This window comes from Psilocybe cubensis, chromosome 11 (genome assembly GCF_017499595.1).
Source record: "Psilocybe cubensis strain MGC-MH-2018 chromosome 11, whole genome shotgun sequence".
Classification (NCBI taxonomy): Eukaryota; Fungi; Basidiomycota; class Agaricomycetes; order Agaricales; family Agrocybaceae; genus Psilocybe; species Psilocybe cubensis.
Window position 1 is genome coordinate 1,967,809 of NC_063009.1, and position 21,988 is coordinate 1,989,796.

Below are 21,988 nucleotides of genomic sequence, written 5' to 3' on the forward strand. Positions count from 1 at the left end.
CAATCTAGACAATTGGCCCGCCGGCGTCTTCTGGTATTTTGCAGTTGCACGCGACGGTTCTAGAACCTGTACATTGTACTTACTACATGTAGATTGTATACATATATGATGGGTTTATGCAGTACTATAGTTAAAGGTGCTGCGGAGCGAGGTCTGGTCTGGACTCTTGAATCTCTGGATTGCAGAGGATTCCGCAAAGTCTTTTGCTCCTTTTTTCCTTCCCGTCACGATATGGTTGCGGTTGTTGGTTGCAATTGGAATCGCACAAAGTTTGAAATAAAATTGCAAGTTTGCAAGTTTGGAATATCGGGCATCTGCCATCCAGTCGAACGTCCAGCAAATCAAAATTCTGACGTCTGACGACCTTTAAAAGTTGATCCTCCCTGATTTTCCCGCATCGTATACTTCTCATGCTTCTGGTTCTCCCGTTCCTTGCCATCGTCAAATTATCCATCAAACCATCAAATTAAAGCCATCACCGTCATCAAACCACATCATCATCATCAACATCAATGCGCGAGTTTAGCACAGATCCCGAACACAGCCTCCCGGGTGTTTTCACTGACGCATTCACCCAGAACGCCAGAAGCTGCCAAAGTCAGATTTTTAGAATTTGATTTTTGGAGTTTAGATATTAGATATTATCTGATCGCTCGGCGGGACTTGAGGGTCCAGGACGCGGGACGCAGGAGCTGCGAGAATGTACCAGAACAACAAGAACAATTGAAATCTTGCGCCGTGTGGGATTTTAGTTGGCATTGGGATTTGTATTTGGGTTCCATTGGGATTTAGATCTGGGCTGGGATGGGGTTGGAATAATTGCGAGTTGGGTCGGGGGCGGCGCCGGGCGGACTCAGGTTCTTTCAAGAAGACACAAGCAGGAAGGTGAAAGGGAACGACAGCGAAATGGCTACAGTGATGGAAGGGAATAGGGGACGGAGACGGGTGGCATGTCACTCAAGCAAAAGAGGAGGCTAGGGAGAGAAAATTCAAGAGAGATCAAGAAAAAACGAGGGAGCCAAAGTTGCAGGTTCAAGCGATGTCGGTCTCAATTTCCTCGACGTGGACAGTCTAGTGAAAATGGGAAGCTTGCTTGCTTACTGGCCGGGTAAAAGTAAAAAGGCTAGATACTAGATCTGAAATGGGACATCGAGTCCAGTTACCAAAGTCAATATACACCGCAACGCATCGCTCCGCGATGTGTCCAATGTGAATTCAGGGCGGAGCGGGGCAAGTTCTTGACACTGACAGAGATATTGATAGTAGTTGAGTACCTGAGAAACCTGAGTAGGTTTGTATGTGAGTATGGTATATACACTTTCGCACCGCATTTGTTGACATTGGATTTCGAGGGTGAAATTGTTTTTGTAGGATGTGAATTCAGCTCCAAATTTAATATTGGACACTCGATGTTAGATATTCAAAGCTTGATGCTTGATAGCCAAAGCTTGATTTGCGATGTGCGCGGCTTCGAAGGTACAAAGGTGCGCACGAAGACGGACATTACGACGTAAAAGTACGCGTACATAGTATGTCATTTCTTGATGTCGATGCACAGCCATGGAGGACTGGGGCCAAAGGATAAGAATAGAATAGCGTAGAGTAGAATTCAATAGAATGGAATAATGATAGGGGCGAGCAGGTCGGCAGGGAACAGAAGTACAATGTCATGGAATAGATGGCGCCTCCGACCCTGACACGCTTTGCCTGCTCGCACGACCCTGCGAGGGTTGTCCAGTAAAAGTACGGACATGTACGTACGTGTGCTCAAGTGACCCGTCCCGTCAACCGAATCTTCGGAGCTGCTAAGGTCGATGGGATAGAAATTAGGATACGATTGGGGGAGGGGGAATCACGATCATTGATGATCATAATGATGCTGATGCTGATGTCTATACCTAGGATTCGGACTTCCGAGTGATTACTCACTAATCAGGATCGCATCGAATCGAGGAATCGAGGACTGCGGACAAGGGACAAATGGAAGGAGACTAGACGAAAAGGCTGTGCTCGCGCGCCCGCGTGCGCGTGAGCGCTCACGGACCGATGCGAGGTTGCATTCTGGGTGCCCTGGCGAGAGCACCGCGATTGCAAAATGGGTGGTGCATGCATAACTATAAGCTGCAATAGTGTTGCCTTCCCATTCCGTCGATCTGAGGTGTCCTGCGCTGCACGGCACGGGCACATAGTATTAATACATATAGCATGACGTGCTCCTGCATGATTGTGCCTTTTAGTGTATACTGTTATTGTAGGCCTTGCATGAGTGCGCCTGTTTGATACCTGGGAGTCAGTCGGAGTTGATGATCGAGACTTGAACAAGGTGGAGCGTCGTTGCAGTCCCGGTTGGGGCGCGCGTGGTGCACTGTGGATTAATTGGATTTGGTATTCCGCAACGCGCCGTAGGAGACGTCGGCTCTGCCGCGGCAGAAGTGGTGTTCGGCATGCACGGCGTGGTTGTAGGATGGTTGGTTGGTGGATGGTTATTGTAGATAGATTTGGGTGGCATGGGATGGAAGTGTGCTTAATGAGCAGTACAGATGTAGATGCAAATCGGTTGGACACCGAGTCAGCGACGAATTGATAGGATTGTCCGCTTGGCTCCTTTACGAGAGGTTGTTGATGGCGGTGTGATTTGCATTGCCTGTGAATTTGTAGTGGTGATGGCGACCAAGTTGGACGAGGAGCGGGGGGGTGAAAGGTATATTGTTTGTGGGTGGATTGGGGATTATAGATTTTTGTGCGGGAAATGAGGAGGTGCGGGTTGTAACTCGGATTAGAATGTAACTTGGATGGATTACATTTACGGAGAGCAGCTGGGGGAACGGGGATCTGGGAAATCGGGATGCGGCAGGCACGGGATTCAGGATGGCAACGGTAACCCCGGATAAAGTAGCGGGCCTTGAACCCGACTTTGTACCATTGGGACAGCGCAGAATTTTAAGTGGAAAAGCACTATCGCCCCTCCGTCCATCTCACAAGTTTCCAACCCCACCACACCTCTGCCTGCACCATTCACGACTCACGACAAACACGACTGCAGGTGCGTATTTTCATCGGAGGCATATCAGCACATGCACGCACTGACCACGCGGCCTCTAGAGATTAGTTTATCCGAAGGCACCTTCGCAGCTCTATCGTCGCCCCATCGATTTTTTCTGGATAGTGTAGCCGCAAGCCGCCAGCGAACGCAGCACCGATCCATGTCGACATTCAGCACCATGCAGCGTCCACACCACGACCAGCAGTCCCAACAGCAGTCGCGGGTGTACGCCTCCTTCACCGAATCTATATCGAACCCGTCGTCAACCCATTCGTCCCCACGAACCTTTCCTTCCGATCTCGATGCCTTTTACCCCGCACACCAGCTCGGCATTAACAGTGGGAGCGGAGGAAGCAATGTCGGGACCAGCAGTAGCAGCAGTGGGAGTGGCATGCACAGCCATATAAGCCACCTGCAGCACTCGCAGACGTACCCTCTCCCAGCGGGCACGCAGATGCACCCATACATTCCCGCCCATCAGCGGCGGCCCCCGCTTCCGCACCAGAATACGCACCCTCATGCGCCCTTCCACCACCTACACCAGGGGCAGGGACAGCAGTACTCGCAAACGCACATGCAGCCGAGCCGTAGCTCGTCGTACTCGTCGACGTACACCGCACCGATGCCACTGCAGGTGAGCACGTCGTCGAGCTCCGTCACGCAGTCTGAGCACGATCCGAACGAACGAACGGCGAGACCGGGTAATGCGCATGTTCATACTCAATTCCATCAGGCGTTAAGTGCCGCTGCGGCGGCGGCATCAGGATCGGGAGGCGGCATATCGGTGACGGGGGCGGGGGCGGTAGATGCCGAAGGGGCGGGAGCGGGGTCGGGGGCGGGGATGGCGCAGGAGCGTGCCGAAGACGGCGGCGGCCGGGGCGGCAGCAGCGCAGAAATTTGTGCGGAGACAAACCAAATTTCCTCATCATCACGCCCCTCGTCGTCACACTCACGCCCGTCCACGTCACACTCGCGCTCGTCGTCGTCCGCGTCGCCACCACAAGCTCAACAGCAGCAACAGCAAGACTACACAGCAAGCACCCCGGGCCTCTCCGCGGGGCTCAGCCGACCCCTCAAACCCATTGAGCAAGAACGGCTCGCGCATTTAGACAGGCTAAAGTTTTTCCTCGCCACTGCACCGTCGTCGTGGGATGCCGCCGCGAAGGCGTCTGGATCTTCTTCTGGGTCGTCATCTTCAGAGGGGGAGTTTGCGTACGGAGGCGGGGGAAATGGCGGGTTCTCCGGTATGGGCGGGGCACTCAGTATGAACTCAAACTTGGGTCTCGGTATGCCCCTAGTCGAACCCGCATATCATCACGCTCCGCCGCACCCAGCGCTCAACCGCTTCCTGCTGCCCAACCAGGAGTTCGTGACGTGTGTGCTTTGGAATGGGCTGTACCATATTACGGGCACGGATATCGTGCGTGCGCTCGTCTTTCGGTTCGAGGTGGGTGATCGTTTTCATGTTTTCCTTTTTTTTTCCTCTTCCCTTCCTTTTTTTCTTTTTTTTTGCCTTTCCATTTCTTTTGAGGGGCTAGGTCACCTCTGGCGCAGTGTCTGTGTTTCTTTCGTGGGACAAAATTTGGGTGGTTTTTCAGTGATTTGAGATAGGGGTTTCGAGTACACCAAGGTTAAGGAGCGACGAGCGAGACGTCCTACTCGTCGTTGGAGCGGAGATCAGGGGTCTGCGGGTCTTTTCGGGTGAATGGTTGGCTGATTAGATGGTTTTTGCGGCGGGTGGTGACGGTTAATGGGGTTGGGGTTTGTGTTTGTGTTTATGCCTGTGGATTCGTGTTTGCGCTTATGGGTTTATGTTGGCACTGGACAACCGACGATGGAGCTGGATTTTCGGGCGGCGTTTGCGCTTATGTATTTGGTTGTTTGTGTTTGTGGGTTCAACTGCACATTGGGACATCGGATTGTTCATCCGAAAGACTGTCTTTCGATCTTTAGTTTTAGAACATTGAAGCTGTGTTTCTGAGGGGAAATTTTGTTGACTTCGTTTTTTTTCAAACATTTTATTTTCTTTTATTTTTCTTTTGTTCTATAGCCTCTGAAGGGTGGGTGCCTCCCTTGGCGTAGATTTGCCTAACTACCTACTACGCTCCTGTAGCGTATTTTCTGTCCTTGATCTACTTCTACACCACGGCGGGCCCTCACGTCCCCCCCCTCGAGGCCCAGCCTCTCCGGGCTCTTAGCAGTAGCATCTCTACCGTGTGGGCAGGCTGTTTCCCTTGCCTGTAACTTCCTACATTGACTTGTGATTTTGTTTTCATGGTCTTTGCTTCTCATGTTTTCCCCTTCTATTTTTCGAATTTTTTTTGCTGGAGATCAAATTTCTTTTTTCTGGCTGGTGTTTATCATGTTGGTGGGATTGTATTGCCATGGCGGACCGGGACTAGATGGCAAAGCAACGGACTTGTTGGAACTCTTTTTTAACTTTTTTGATCTTTTTCTTGTTAGAATTTTTTTTTAATCCTTTGCTTTCTTTTTGTGGACGATCAAAGTCCATTTTTATTTTATTTCTGTGAACGTTTAGCTGACTATCTTTTGTGTTCTGCGTACAGGCATTCGGTCGGCCAGTGAGGAACATGAAGAAATTCGAGGAGGGTGTGTTCAGCGATCTGCGCAATCTGAAGCCGGGCGTCGATGCTTGTCTCGAAGAGCCAAAGGTAAGTCCGTCATTCATGCCTTTACTTTTGTTTCGTACGCTCCTATTTTATGTGTTTGCTCTTTTTGTTTTGCTTTTCACATTTTGGATGGTGAGAGGTGGGAGAGAGAAGGAAACAGTCTGTAGATAAGGATCATACATATGTTCTGGTGTTGAAGGACACACCGATTGGGTGTTGTTTTTGTTCCGTCCGAGTGTTCGTACATGGCGGAAGCGTGTGCGCCTCCGAAGAGAAGAGAAGGCGGGATATAATATTTTGTTTCATTAATTACGTTTTTTCATTTCATTTTCATTTTCAAATTTCCCCGATTTAATTTCTGATCCGCATTTTTGTTCCTCGCAGAGTCCCTTCCTCGACTTGCTCTTCAAGTATCAATGCATTCGCACGCAGAAGAAGCAGAAGGTCTTTTACTGGTAAATTTTCCTTGAGCTTCTCTCATTTCCTCCATTGCCCCATCTCTGCATATCTACATCTACACACCCTTGTTTACACTCGCTAACCAATCCTACTCACCAGGTTCTCCGTCCCACATGACCGCCTCTTCCTCGACGCGCTCGAGCGCGACCTTAAACGCGAGAAGATGGGTCTCGAGCCCACAACACAGGTAGTCGGCGAGCCCGCGCTCTCATTCACATACGACTCCAAACGGAGCCTGTACGAGCAATTCAGCAAGGCTCAGGGTGTGCGAGACGGCGAGGGCGAGTTGGAGACGAGCTTGAGGATTGCGGAGGATGGATCAGGTGTGGGTGGGCAGGGAGTAGGTGCGGGTGCGAGTGATGGAGCTGAGGGGTCCGGGTCGGTGTCGGGGGACAACAGCGACGCACACATGCACGATGAGAGCGAGAGTGAGAGCGTCGACGACTCCGGTATGACCGGCGGCGAGGAGAGCGACGCTGCCGGCAGCAGTGGGGCCCATCGTACGCTGAAGCGGCGCTCGGGTGCACCGAACGGCCACCCGTTCTTCACGAACATACCGCTATTTGAGGGCAGCCCGACGTACAAGCAGCGCAGGAAGAAGGGTACCAAGGGTGGGAGTATGTTGAGGAAGGGCAGTGAAGACTACCCGGACGAGTTTGAGCGAGGGCGTAGTGTTGGGCTTGGAGGTGTTGGTGTGGGTTTGGGTGCTGGTATTGGCACAGACAGGATGGGTAGCGTGAGCCGCGAGCGCGGTGCTCGTCCCCCGAAGCACCCAAGTATGCTTCACGAATTTGGCCCTGGCTCGGAAGATGCCAAGGCTCAGGAGATGGCGGAGATGAGCGCCGCGGATATGTTTCTCAAGCAAGCAAGAGGTCAACTCGTGCCCGGCGATGGTGTGGTGCGCAAACCGAAGCCGCAATATGTTGCGGGGAATGTGAGCGTTGTGTACCACCATGATGGAAGTGTGCAGCAGGCGCAGCAGCAGATGCAGCGTGGACAAGGCCAACAACAGCATGCCCGCCGAGCGAGTGCGGATGTCGGGTCACCCGACTTTAGCGACCCCGACGGGAGCGAAGGCCCCATTTCGGCGTCATATATGCAAACAACATTCGACCCCAGTACCATTGCACCACCCGCGACAGGACAGACTCAGCAACAGCAGCAAGGACTGACGAGCATATCACAGTACGACGCAGCATCGCCGGACGGCAAGGTGCGCGCATTCGTGTGCCCGCTTTACTCGTGTCAACGGCTTTTCAAACGAATGGAGCATTTGAAGCGGCACCTACGTACGCACACGCTCGAACGCCCCTTTTCGTGTACACGCTGCGGGAAGAAGTTCTCAAGGAGTGATAATTTGACACAGCACCTGCGCACGCACGAGCGCACGGGGCATGGCGCTGCGGACTCGGTTGCGGGTGGTGCAGGCGCAGGCGCAGGTGGGGACCCGATTAACTGGATGGAACCGGAGAATCCGGTGGTTGAGGGAGAGGGCAGCACCGGCGGTAGTCCTGGACAAAGTATGCCGGGCGGGGAGGACGATGGGGCAATGCCTGATATGCTGGACTTTGGCGCTGGGGGCAACGGGATCGTTATGTTTGGCGGGGAGGAGGCAGGGCTAGGTCGGATGGTGGGGATAGATATGAACGTGCCGTATGACATAGACATGCATGGGTTCTCCAGCGATCAGCTTGACGAGAGAATGTGCGAGGTCGAGGTCCCCGGTGGTGTGCGCGATGTTCAGGGTGATGAGGAGGGCGAGGTGATGCGTATGGGCGGTGTCGAGCCGTCTCTCGTGTTTAGGCAGCAGCAGCAACAGATGCCTGGCTCCGAGTTCCCGTTTGTCAGCCAGCCGTCGTCAGATTTCTCCGACGGACAGTGGGCGACGCGCCCGACGAGCACGCACGGCTCACCCGCAGGTGGGTTCGCGCGTATGTACCACACCCATTCCTCCTCCTCGTCCCAGTCGTCTAATTTTGGCGAAGATTTCGGGCTCGCGTCGCTCTCTGCGCCGTCGCACCGGCAAAGCTTCGATCATGCAGGATTGTACCCACCGAACCTGCTTGAAGGAGGCGGGATCGGGCCTGTGAGACGGCACAGGAGCATGACACCGTCACTTGCGCGCAACGGCGAGCCCATCCGCCGTCCGATGACCGCCAATAGCAGCGATCTTCAAGGTGTAGGTGGTGGATCACCTGGGAGCGTCTCGTCGATGAACTCGAACGGCGGCGCAGGAGCACGGGGGTACCACCCATACTACAGCAACAACAACTCGCGCGCCAACTCGACACACAACAGCCCGCAGGTGCACTCCATCCCGCTTGGAGGTGAGTTGGCAGCTGGACGGCCTGGATCGCGTGGGTCGAGCTACGGCGGTGTGAGCGGGCTGCATGAGCAGATGCGGCAGATGATGAGCATGGATGGCGGAGGTTCAGGCGCGGGTGCGACTGGATCTGTGTTTGGGGAGAACGCGTTTAGGACGGGCTCGCCTGCGTCCTTCCACCAAACCGAGTCCCCTGGAACGTTCAGCATCGATTTACCGTTGCAATACACGGGCTCGCCTGGTTTCAACCCAGCGCAGCAACAAGTTTTGCACGCGGCGACGATGCCTCAGTTTGGCTCCAGCCAGCAGCAGCAGTATGATGGATATTATCACAATGTCCAGCAGCCACATGCAACGCTTTAATTTATTCGCGGATCTCTTTCTTGCTTGATTGATTTTATTTATTTATTGGTTCCAATGCATTCTAACCTCCTTTATTTAATTTTCTCTTTCCCTTTTGCTCAGGGTGCCTCCGTTTGATTCGATTATTATGTTATGCTTTGCGTTATCTGGATTTCTTTCTATCTATTGTACACAAAACCGAGTGGTTTAATATATAAAATCAACCAATATCATTATTTCTGCACAAGTTTGTACTTATTGCAATCTATTGGATTTGTGTATATAGATTCTTGGTCTTTACCTGATTCAATGGAAACCCGCCTTGGCTGCAGCAGGAAACACGGTGTCATTGTCACATGAAGTCAGAACAGGACTGAGTTTCTGTATCGAAAGTGAAGAGGCGAGGATACAATAAGTACAGGGTAAGACAACGACTAAGAAGATAAGAAGGGAGATTTACCTTTGAAGGACTTGGAAAAGTTGCAACTGTATGCCTTTCTTGTGTAAATAAATCATATGTAGTAATCAGTTTCATCAAATGAGGCATGGGGTTTAAATAAAATGTTCTCCCTCTCGTCGGAGAGAAAAGAGTTTTAATAGTATCTACCCATCAGTATGTTGGCAATAATAACTAATGCCTTTGAGGAGATTCATTATACCAGATCGACACGTTGACTGTCAGAAAACATGAAAGATGGAGGGTCTTCTGAGAAGTTATGCCATGTTTTCCCCGTGCCCCGCAAGGAAGAAGCGCCAACCGGTAAGCTCTTGAAATGAGCCATTATGAATCTCCATGATATGACAAAGATCAATATGCTCGGTTTACAGCTAGATCCAAAATCCTAGTACGTGCATGCTATTCTAAAAAAAAATTACAATCGTGCGCCTCTGTTATGCAAACAAACCATATATGTGACGAGTATGGTTATTGAAAGGGTCTTACCGCCGAACCGCAAATCTATCTCGCTCGCAGCTCATCGTATACACTACTTTTGAAATGTATGCCACTTCAACAATGCATTATTCTTGCACAACGGTCCGTTGAAGCTTCCAAAGCACATGGGCATCGACATTGTTCTTCTCCACCTGGTTGACATATTTCAGGATAAAATACGACGGATATATCTACCTCACAGCTTGGACGTGATTTTGGTAGTGGTAGTGAAAGAGTCTCTGGGCTTTGGTTCTATCAGTCAAAAGATGAATTTTGCTTCTGCCGGTCTAAACATCCCACACATAACTTTAAAGTAACTTATACGCATTGGAATAGTATCTATTTATGCTATAGGGTGTTGATTCTTGAATTACTTCTTCACGGACCGATTTCAAGATAACATTAAGGCAATTATATTCATAGGTCTGTTATAATCTGGTGGTTCTTAATACTCCCGCGCGTCAAGAATGTTAAGCCGTGTTACGCGATGCGTGCTACTAATGTTACTCTTGAAGTGTTATAACTATTCTAATTTGTCAACCTTCTTTAAATGTTTGGTTTTTTTGTAGGGATCGATCTTGAAAACTAGCTTTTTTGCAGAAACCCCACTGATTGGGTTCTGTAAAATAATATTCAGATATGTATCTGTATTCCATAAGGCAGAAAGACACCTGAGGTGGCCTCATTTGACAAGTGCGAATAGTATAGGCAATGTATGATTCCCGGAGCTGCAATTGACATCCACGGGTAAACATGGGAAAATAATCCTCATGATTCGTCCTTCTCGTGGTAGCTCACCTACCTTGCATGGACAGTGGAATGCATCTGCAAGACCTTATCGTGGTGTGGATGGAGCCGCATGCCCAGTTTGCCAAGAGACTTATTCTATTTATAAATTAACTGCCGCTTGCCACATCGCTTCACTTGTGGTTCAAATAAGCCACCAGATATCTTGAATATACATCCTTCCATTGGTCTGTGATATTAGAACCCCATGGAGAGACTAGATATTCTCACTCTCGATAATGCAGTCATGTAGGTATATGAAGGGCCCTTGCCTCATCGATTTAGCATTGAACAACGCCCACCATGGCTTTGGTCAACTCTTCTCCTACATCTCCCAAGACCCAGCGCAGTGATTCGTTTGGGGATGAGAAGGGAATTGTTGAAGAGAAAGGAAGTAAAGGCTCTGTAGAGATCGCTGGATCCATCCAGGGAGATGTCTACGATGATATTCGTGCAATTGATATGGGTGAGGATGGAAAGGAACGTCCCATCGGTATGTAGAGTCACTTGTTACCAGAATTTCTATGCACTAACCCTTTGTCAATAGAAACCGACATCGATGTCGCAACACGTTTGATATCTCTGGAAGATGACCCAACACTTCCAGCTTTCACATTCAGGATGTGGCTCCTTGGTCTGGGTTTATCGTGCTTTGGAGCAGTCCTGGGACAGATTTTTGTATGTCTATTCTATTCTGACCATGTTGTCTTTCTGACTTTATGCATAGTACTTCCGACCTCAAACAGTGTACGTTAGCCCACTGTTCCTCCAAATTCTCGCATATCTTCTTGGACTCGTCCTCGAAGAGATCATCCCTGGGCCCCACAATGTCCGAGAGTCCATGCGAACAAAGGACACAGCATTCTGGAGGTTCATGAACCCAGGGCCTTTCAGTGAGTCCAAAAATAATCCTTCTGTTTTCCCGACTAACGTCGTGGATATGCAGACATCAAGGAGCATGTGGCTATTACCATCTTCTCAACTACTGCGGCAGAGTCTGCTCTTGCGATCAGCATATTTGCAGCAGACGAGCTCTATTATAAACTAGAGGTGCGAATATTGCGTTGATTTATCGCCCCCTTGGATCCACTTTTCTGACGTCGATTCCCAGCCAAATGTCGGTGTGGGGATATTTACTCTCATCGGTTGGTGGACAGCTGCCCTAGCTGGTGGATTTTTTCAAGCAGTTAACTTCTTATCTGCATAGGTTCACAGTTGATGGGGTATGGTCTAGGAGGTGGGTCCACTCCTATTTTTGATACAAACGTAAAGACCTCTTAGGGGCTTTCAAACATAGGCATCATGCGAGCGTTCCTGGTTTACCCGACGTACATCGTATTCCCGAATCTGCTCCCAACAGTCCAGCTTTTCGATGCATTGCATCGCGGAAAGAAGATCTTCCTCCAGAAAAAACGCGTCAAGTTCTTCTGGTCTGTCTTTGTGGCGATTTTTGTATGGGAGTGGTTCCCTGAGTTTATCGCACCGTAAGCGCCCATTTATATCCTTATCATCGTGTGATCATGATACTTATGCTTGTTTTGATCTGCGCAGCACGCTCACTGGGATAAGCATATTCTGCCTTGCCAAACGCGATAGTGCATGGGTATCTCGGATCTTTGGTGAGATATTTACCGTTCTTCACTATCTGGATATGTTTGGATGCTCATCCGTATGTGGTGCCACAGGGGGCGCTGCTGGAAATGAAGGACTAGGGATGTTCTCCCTGTGTCTTGACTGGAACTATGTCGGTTCGGGCGGAGGGTCTCTGGGTGCTCTATTCACCCCTCTCTCGACTCAGTTATCTCTTTATTTCGGAACCATGGTATGCATGTGCGTCACTCACCCGTATGCTCCACCACAATTGCGTTGCTAACCTCGCCTCACAAAATCCAGAATCGCATTTTGTGCATGCTATGCCGCCAACACCTGGAACGGTCAAAACTTCCCATGGCTCTCTCAGGATTTATTCTACGAAAATGGAACTACGTACGATCAACTGGCCATTCTGGACGAAAACTTCCGTTTAGATCCCGCTAAGCTTGCAGAAGTGGTTTGTGACACTTGCCATTGTTGGTATCTGGAAATAGTACTAACCGCTTATGGAACTATTGCAGGGCCTCCCATGGTTCTCGAGCTCGCAGGTCCTGACCAAGATTGGATCTAATTTGGCAATCGGAGCTACAATTATGCACGTCATTATCTGGTACGGCAGAGATATCATCGAGGTCGTTCGAAAATACAGGGTAACCGTCCTCTTCTATGCTGCTTTATATTTCTTCCTAACGCGTAATTATGTAGGCTGGAGAGAACTATGACCCACACCTTGCGAAGATGAAGGTGTACCCTGAGGTCCCGATGTGGTGGTACATCGCCATCTTCGTGTCGAGCTTTGCAATGGCGATGGCTACCATTTATACTGGACATTCTCACCTTCCATGGCAAGTCCAGATGCGTTGTATTTTTTGGCACCAAAAGCTGACACTGCGAAAATTCTAGGTGGGGATTGATCGTGTCGCTCCTCATCGCCGCGATCTTCCTTCCCTTTGTCGTGACGGTCTATGCTATCACCGGTTTTGTACCCAACATGCAGAACCTCGTTCAGATTCTCGGTGCGGCTATGATTCCAGGTAGCCCACAAACGAACATGTACTTTACTCTGTACGGGTTCAATACGGTCGACCAGGCTCGTGGGCTCATCCGTGATCTCAAAATGGTACATACGAGGACTTCTTGTTTGACAAAATCTTGAAGCTGACCTTTTGCTTTATTCAATTTTAGGGTCAGTACACCAAACTTCCTCCTCGCGTCACATTCGTTGTCCAGTCCATCGGAGCCATAGTCGTAAGTCCCTGTATTTTCGTTCCGCACCGTTAACATATTGTAATGGTAAATTGTCATTTTAGGGTGGACTTTTGAACTTTATCATTATGAAGATCCTCATTGCCAGCCACCGTGAAATCCTGCTTGACGTGCAAGGATCCAACATTGTACGTCCTGATCGTTTCAAAGAGATAAGATTTTGATCAAAGTACTCGCGAATGACAGTGGTCAGGCCAGCAAGTTCAGTCCTTCAACAGTGACGCCGTTTCGTGGGGTGCCCTCGGCAACCTCTTGTACGCCCCCGACGGGCGCTACGCTGCAAGTCTCATTCTCTACATTTGAAAATGCATCCGGTCTTATTTATTCCTTTGTAGCTTGTACCATTCTCTATCCTGATCGGTCTCGCTGTCCCCATCCCCTTTTGGATCCTACACAAGTTCTTCCCCAAGCTCGGCGCCAACCGTGTCGTCACACCCGTCCTCTGCTGTAAGATTATCCAAGGCATGCAGAATATCAAAACTGACATCCACTTTTAACAGGGACACTTGGATACCTCAGCGTCGGCATCAACTCGTCCGTATTCACGACCTTCTGCCTCGCCGTGTTCTCGCAGTACTACCTGCGCCGCTACCGCCCAGGATGGTTCAGGAAATACAACTTCCTCCTCTCCGCTGCTCTCGACGGCGGCACCCAAGTCATGGTGTTCGTTTTCACCTTTGCAGTCGGCGGTGGCAGCGGCAAGGTGATAAACATGCCGAACTGGGCTCTGGTGCGTGTTATCATTTTTGATATGCTATTGCACTGCTGAAGACGGTTTTGAATTTATGTAGAACCCTGTTGGGAACCCGGATTATTGCCAACGTCTCACCTAAATGTGATGTAATGATAACGATTTTTTGTAATTCTTGTACTAGTATACGTAGCTAGCTGTGTGTGATTTTCCATCGATAGGAATGAATGTATAATGCAAACCCAAGAGACCTATCAGCACCCACAGCAGCAAGGGCCGCAACCCTGAACATCTCCTATCCTGCGACACCCAGTCCCGCTCTAATGAATATGATGTTTTGGAATTCAGATTCGACAAAGCGATCTTCGAGTTTACACGCCCACACAGCATACGTTAAAAATCGTAAATAATACACGAAAAAAAAAGAATGATAAAATGAAAGAGAATATGTAACATAATACTGAAGAAAAAAGAAGTGATAAACTATCTGACAAGAAGAAGGGATGAGGAAAGATAAAATAAAGAGAAAAAAGAAGAATGAACGAGTGTCTATGTCCGTGCTGAAAGGGTCGTCGTTAAATTTTGATCATGGAATATGAAGCTGATGAGCGTGTGAGTAGCGAGTGATAAACGTTTGTGAGAAGAATAAAGTAAAGTAAACTGAAGAATGAAAGAAGAAAAAAAGGTCAATGTGGTCGTGGCGAAGGATGTAAACTCGAAGTAGAAGGAAACGAACTGATTTGATTTTTTATTTCATCACCGACTGCGACCCTCTTCCTCTTCCCGCCCTTTCACCCCCGCCCCAACCAAACTATCGTACGTCGGCGGGATCTCCTTCATCCTCCCCGCCTCGTCGACCTCATCCTCGCCCTCGCCCTCTCTCACAGCTTCCCCTTTGCGCATCACAACCCGGCCCCCGTCCTGATGCACCACAACAGCCGAGCCCGCAGCACCCGCACTCGAGCTCACAGACGTCGACCGCCCATGCGCATCCCCATGTACAGGCGATCCCGCACCAGGCCTCAGCATATCAGGAAGCACCTGACCCTGTTCCTGCCCCGACGAAGACGCACCAGCTGCCCCAAACGACATCTGTTGCTGCGGAACACCGCCAGGCCCATACTGCAAATACGCATTGTGCCTCGCCTGCATAGGATCGTCCGGGTTCATGACGTGCGGTCGGTACTGCTGTTGCTGTTGTGCTCGGAGTCCCAGTGCCTCGATCTCCTTCGCGCTGCGCGGGTTATACACACCGGCAGCACCCACACCGCCTGCACCATACCCAGCAGACGAGTGTTCCGACGAGCTCAGTATACTCGGTGCGGCGCTCTGGCCAGGCGACGGGCCGCGTCCAACAGGCGGTGCATAGGGGTTTACGTTGTTCGGGTAGTACGACCCTGAAGACGCAGTGTACACATCGCTCGTCGGCGTCGGCGGCTGCGCACCAACACCACCATGGCCGCCCTCCGAGGTCGCAGTTGCAGGGTAGTACGATGACGACGTGCGCGCGCCAGGACCTGCGTTTCCTTGGTTGTGATGTTGATGATGATGACCATACGCTGCTGCACCTGCACCCACCGCAGCTCCCGCCAACAAAGGCTGCACCTGACTCATCCCCCCTCCTCCACCCGCATTCGCATTTGGATTATACGCATACGGCGAAATAATCCCTCCTCCACTCACACCGGAATTCAACCGTCCACCCATCCCATCATCACCCAAATCTTCATCGCTTAGTGGTATCCGTGGTAATGTACCTCCACCACCTTCAACGCCGCCTGCACGACCAGAGACGTACGCGGGGTCAAAGTTTCCATCAAACTCGTTTTTGGTGCGACGCCGCCGGAGGAGGAAGAGGAGGAATGCTATGAGCACAGCGAGACCTGCGACGCCTGTAGACAACCAGTTAAAGACATGCGTCAAAAATAACAGGATGGGAATAGAACAAACCTCCAACAACACCCCCGACAATCGGACCTACATCTGTCCCATGCCCACTACTGAGCGCCTTGGGCGACGTCGAAATCACCGTCCCGGGCTGGATGACAGTCGTAAAGGTGACGACGGTGGTGAAGGCCTGACCGTCCGAGGTCATTCTGTGCAGAATTAAAGTACAATGAGTATCATGGACCATAAAGGTGCAGAGAAAGATGGAAAGAAAAGTGGAAAATATCAAAACAAGAAAACATCGCGAACAAAATCCAAAAAAAAAAAAATGTCTTCCAGATAGTCTCTGAAAACGGAACCAACAACCAACCAACTCGACAAACACCGAACAGGAACAGATAATCCCAAAAAAAAACGCAATTCAACAGAAGATGCCAACTGCCATGACGTCAATCCAATCATATGCACAAGTTCTCATCCATCCCATCCAGCCGAACCCGCCTCGCCAGGCCACGAAGAAAAAAAAGAAAAAAACCACCGACTGCCCGCGGGACATTACTGATATCATACACCTACTGCACAACACCCACTGATCCCACACAGACCAAAAAAACATCGGCATGCACACAAGCCGTATACATCCCAGCCAAACACAGACACGAGGCATGCCAAAGTTAGGGTTGTGTGTAGCCATAAACACCCCCCATCACCGCAAACGTTCACAACGGTAAGCTTGGTGGACAGGATATGGTAATGTCCTGCCACCTCCGTGCCTGACGCATAATAACCGCGGTGATGATGGATTATATTGGATGGTGATGTAGATGCTGATACCGTAGAACACGGAAAAGGGGGTGATAACGCGATAGGCATAGTGTTGTGCGCGGCATGGCTTGAGGCTGAGGTGAGGTGTAGGATGTGTGCGAATAGGCAGAAAATGAAAAAAGAAAGAAAGAAAGAAAAATTTCCGACGAAGCATAAATGAATGAATGAAAAGAAGCACCCAAACTCTCGAAATATCGAAGAGAAGAAGAACAAAAAGGGACACTCACACTGCTGTGGACGAAAACACACTCGTCGAGCTCTCTGACAGCGTCGAGAGCGACGCAGACGAAGACGTCGCACTTGATGAGCTCCCGGTCGAGCTCGCGCTGTTGCTCGAGCTACTACTATCACTCGCACTGTTCGTATTGCTCACACTCGAACTCGAGCTGTCGCTCGCGCTCGACGAGCTCGAAGATGAAGACGAGCTCGACGACGAGCTGGAAGACACAGACGAAGAAGAGGAGGGCCCGGGCGTTATTGATGGATCTGCGGGTACTGTTGGTGGCGTTCGAAATGGAGGGGGAGGAGGTGGGTCAGAATGGTGTACATTAGACGATGAAGAGAGAGGAGATGAACCAGATGAGGAGGCAGAACCACCGCCGCCGCTGCTGGGAGCTGGTGAGCTCGCCGTGGGCGTCGACGCGGGAGGCAGGTCTCCCGGGTCTCGCGTCGCCATCGTGTATGCGTTCGTGCGATACGAAAGAGAAAAGAAAAGAGAAAAGACGATAAGAGTAGTGCGATATATCAATCGCAGTGTGAAGTGTGGAGTCGGGACGCAAAAAAGACGTCAATAAGGGAGTGTGCGTGCCCGTTTATCCGGGTGCCCAAAATACCAAACCAAAAGCAATACACGGATGTATAAAAAAAGGATGCTTGCTGGAATGCAGACCCCCCAAGCAAGGAATCCCTTTTGTCCCATTTCCTGTCCCCTTTACCTTATCCTTATCCGCCGCCACCACCGCTTCCTGATCGTTCACCCATCCATGGTCCACACACAAAAGCAAAACCACGCTGGGACCAAATCCTGAATCCGAAGCCAGCAGCGGTTCAGATGCGATCGACGCCGCTCCCGTCATTTCATTTACAAACACACAAAACGAACGAATCACAGCCGTCCTGCCCTGCCAATGCCAATTATGCCTGGCTTAGCAAGTACTCCGTCCCGGGTTGACGGAAGAAAGAAGAAGAGCGGAAAGCAAAAAGCCAAGCAAGGGAGGGGACTCACTCGACATTATGGTGGTTCTAGTTCAAAGAGCGTTGCGGTTGGAGCCAGCGAATGTGGTGTGGTGTTGTGTGGTCGGGTGGTATAGGTGCGGTCTAAAGTCACCCTTGCGTTTTCTCCTTTAATTTTGCAACCCCTTGCCGTTGCCTGGGCCCGGCCGCTGGCGGTGCACCGCTCACGTGTCATTTTGCATGACTAAATTGGTATCTCAGCTCCGAATGCCGCCTCGGCACGGAGGCATTTGGTAAATTTTAATTTAGGTCGAGGAGTCATTTGCATATTTTTTTTTGGGTCCACTGCGGTCCGTCTCCTGAGTTTTACTCGGTTTTTGCTTCAAAATTGGTTCAATCACTACGGTAAAAGGGAAGCTTTGACAACTTCACTTTATATCCTCTATCTGCATCGTATCAAAATGCGACACGACACGAAGCGAAGCAAAGGTTGCTTGATGAATTAAAACCAGCTTCTACGTACATCGTTAGAGATGCACTATCGCCGCTTCACATCTTCATGCCCGAGTTGCACAAGTTCTCGTGTCTCTGACTCTCAGAGTCTCAGCGTTTTCTATATGTTTTCAAGTGCTCATGATAATGGACACCCACTTACCTCAGTCTATCCACCGTTTCGGCCTACCTCCAAGACCAAATGCTAGCCTAAACAGTGCGATTGCTGGTGCCAGCGAAGCTAATGGCCGACCCCATCTTATAATCTTCTGGCGCTTTTCTATCATTATTTCTGATGAATCTAATTTCTGATCTTCTGAATTCTCGTTATCGTTACCCAATGGCCAAATACTCTTTAGTCGTTACCATTGATGGCTCTTTGCGGTTACTCTTTCAACGTTGTCGAATCATTTACGAGGGTCGTAACGCGCTGACCTTGACGACAGTCGGGTCTGATACAACTTTGACCAGCGATCGTCTTTTCAACTGCAGGGTTCTCCACTGTTTCCTGTTATGCTGAGTCCTTCAGATGATGTTCATATCCAAGGACCATTTGACCAGTATGCTCAATATAGGACACTTTCTGGTTGGGGTCCGAGCACAGCTGGCATACGCCAAGTTAGCGAGCTCGCCTTTATCTCCATAAACAAGCAGATTTACGGGACTAGTGTTGCAATAAAACCAGCCAGAACAGAACCATGCTTGAAGAGTTGCAATGCAACAGGTCAGTCTAAATGACTTGACAAAATTAAAAGCGAAGACACAAACCAATAAGAAACTCGACAAAGATCTTCATGATATCGCCAAATGTCTTCGCGTCGCAGGTGTACATTTCTTTGTACACAAAGCAGATCTAGTGCACACTAGTGTAATCGCGTGGCGCGGAAGCTCCATGCAGTACCGGGTGCTGCATTCAGGTCTCGTTCCATTTGTCCGGGTTGATTTGTATGATACTTGTTTTTTTGATGTTGTCCAGGTCAGTGTGGTAGTCGGAGTTGGCACCATTTATCACAGTTGCTGTGCGGAAGTGGCACACCAATTCGGAATAGATGGAAAATGTTTAGGACATTTCACAATGCCCTAGCCTCAGTGCATTCCTCCGTAGTTGTCAAGCTTCCATATATGCCATGATGTGAAGGAATGGCGACTTGTACTGCCTTCCCTTGAAAAGATGCTTGAGGTTCTTCTTAATATCCTCTATGAAATTCTTTAATCGTGGGTCCACAATCCATGCGAGACCCTCAAGGAATTTTTCGACAGCGGCGAAAGGTTTGGGCTAGTTTTCAAGTTCAAAGGGAAAGTCGGATGAATTGTCGACATAATTTTCGGGATTTTGAATCTTGACTTTAATCCAAAGTCAGAGTTCGACAACCTTCCAGATACGCGTAGAGCTGTTACTGATGCGCGACAATTGTTTGAAGATCATGTCGAGATTTATAAAATAGGGGGTCATCGATCGTCTTCTGTCGTTGGTCCCAGTGTCGCTTTTGTCTGCTTCCTTCGGGGGAGGTAAACACTTGTAGAAGTGGACAAGCTTCACCGTTGCTTGTAATTCTGTATATCACCTTCCTGTTCACGTTTCCTCCCAGTTTCCTAACGTCTTCTCATGCCTCGGAAAGCAGCACACATGAGGGTTGATGTCAAGTTACGCATCCATTGCGTTCCCCAGCAGAAGGAAACCTGCACTAACATTTCCGGGCTCTGTTTCGATATATTAAATGTCGAGTTGCATTAAATACAGAAACACGTGCCTGCACACAGGTAATAGGTTTAATCGGTAATCTTTCAGAGCTATATGAATACCGGTGAACATGTAAGCCGAATCTCAGAGAAAAACCGAAGATGAGAAACGGCATAGACCTACATCCGGGAATGATCACCACACATTGAAATCCAATTCTTCTAAACCTAGGGAACAAACTTGAGTGATAAGTGCTGCGAAAATGCACGAGGTAAAGTACCATTCTTACCCCACAACAGTTTGCGCGGAACATTGAGGAAGACCATTTTATTAATCAGAGTCGTCTCAGCCCCGAGAGCATATGTCTGGGATCTCATCGGGTAAGAGGGGAAGAAGTAAAAAAACCAAGATATATGCGTTCAAAAGGCGCATATACTTACCTCTTCTCGTGTCTCCGGCTTTCCTGTAATTGGGGAAATGGGGAGATTTGGCAAACCTGACATAGTATTAGAAGGAAAGGAATGAAAAGACAAAATATATGCGTTAAAAGCGCGCATATACTTACCTCTTTTCGTATCTATTGGCATCTGTGTAATTCGCGAAACGAAGATATTTTGCAAGCCTGACCTAGGGTCAGAAAGAAAGGAATGAAAAACCCAAATATATGCGTCAACAAAGCGCATATGCTTACCTCTTTTTGTGGCTACAGTGGGTGCGAGTGCGAATTGAGAAATGAGGAAATTTTCAAACCTGAATCACGATAAGAGGGAAATGAGTGAGAAACCAAAATGTATGCGTTGAAAAAGCGCATATACTTACCCTGCCTCTATGGGTTTGGGCGTTATTTGCGAAATACGTGAGGTGTTGATTGGGACTTTCCACAAATGAGGATAACATGCAAAGTATCAGAGAGAGAGACTTGCGTTCATTATGCAACGCTTAAGGACGTTGGCCCTGATACGGGTAATCAATCAGTCAGTAACGAGCATCGTAGTGATAGTAGTACTTTACTCACGGAATCGGAGATCGTTTAGAATCTTTGACTAAAGGAACAGTAATGTCCGCAGAGTCGATAAGAATCAGAAAAAAGAATGATTGAAGCGGGAACAGACAAGCTCTCAGGTATAGGCGTGGACCGACAAGGTGGTGGTAAGGAAGTAAACCGGAGTGGACCTACGACTTACCCAGGACAGACTCCCAAAGTGAATTCAGGCTCCGATATCATTTTCAATCTCCGACATGTTGCGCCTTCCTGATCAGCATCAAACTTCTCATTTGCTTCTCATACGACATCTCGACCCCGTCTCCAACATCATGGCAGACGGACACTGTGTCTCTCTCGTCTTATATTATTATACAGGGTCTCGCATGCAGACAACGTAGTAAACGCCAAAATACTATATCGCATATCCTAACACCAGTGGTATAGTATAATCTTTTTCCTCCATCATCCACTGTAACTGTTGTTTGCGCGCGAATTCGATCTATTTGCGCGGTGTCGGTGTCCTCCCAGCTACGTCTACAATAATTATAGATTTATGAAAACCCACAGGCAGTACCTGAATGCTCATTTGCCAAGGCCATATGAGTACACGTCCGAGACGCACGAGATGCACATCCTTAAATCAAACAATCTCAATCCGACCTGTATCCACATTGCGAAGGAATTCCATGCAAGTAAGCAGCAAATGAAAAAAGTAACATAACTCGCCCAGATCTCCAAGACGGCGCGTTTGAACATCAGAATAAGTTGCCCAAGGTCCAGACAATGACTTGGTAATCATGGGGCGAACTGCGCCACGGTGTAGTCCGACATCAGAGGCTGGGGAATCCGTTGAGGATAATGGGGCGAATAGTCAAACC

General features: G+C 49.3%; 3 protein-coding genes across 3 annotated transcripts; 2 read left to right on the forward strand and 1 right to left on the reverse strand.

Moving 5' to 3' along the window:
* Positions 1-3,221: 3,221 nt before the first annotated feature.
* On the forward strand, positions 3,222-8,818 carry JR316_0011718 (Transcription factor steA; the record flags this gene model as incomplete). Its single annotated transcript, XM_047897363.1, has 4 exons — positions 3,222-4,490; positions 5,611-5,715; positions 6,058-6,128; positions 6,232-8,818. 4 exons carry the CDS (start codon positions 3,222-3,224, stop codon positions 8,816-8,818), a joined length of 4,032 nt encoding a protein of 1,343 aa, XP_047743772.1.
* Positions 8,819-10,820: 2,002 nt separating this feature from the next.
* JR316_0011719 (Oligopeptide transporter 9) lies at positions 10,821-14,209 on the forward strand (the record flags this gene model as incomplete). Its single annotated transcript, XM_047897364.1, has 18 exons — positions 10,821-11,010; positions 11,065-11,195; positions 11,245-11,410; positions 11,464-11,567; positions 11,629-11,662; positions 11,725-11,754; positions 11,815-12,001; positions 12,069-12,136; positions 12,203-12,347; positions 12,411-12,567; positions 12,632-12,760; positions 12,816-12,880; positions 13,014-13,230; positions 13,296-13,358; positions 13,421-13,504; positions 13,712-13,823; positions 13,877-14,106; positions 14,168-14,209. The coding sequence occupies 18 exons, from the start codon at positions 10,821-10,823 to the stop codon at positions 14,207-14,209; spliced, it is 2,154 nt and encodes a 717-aa protein (XP_047743773.1).
* Positions 14,210-14,823: 614 nt separating this feature from the next.
* On the reverse strand, positions 14,824-16,162 carry JR316_0011720 (uncharacterized protein; the record flags this gene model as incomplete). Its single annotated transcript, XM_047897365.1, has 2 exons — positions 14,824-15,959; positions 16,018-16,162. The coding sequence occupies 2 exons, from the start codon at positions 16,160-16,162 to the stop codon at positions 14,824-14,826; spliced, it is 1,281 nt and encodes a 426-aa protein (XP_047743774.1).
* Between the last annotated feature and the right edge of the window lie 5,826 nt (positions 16,163-21,988).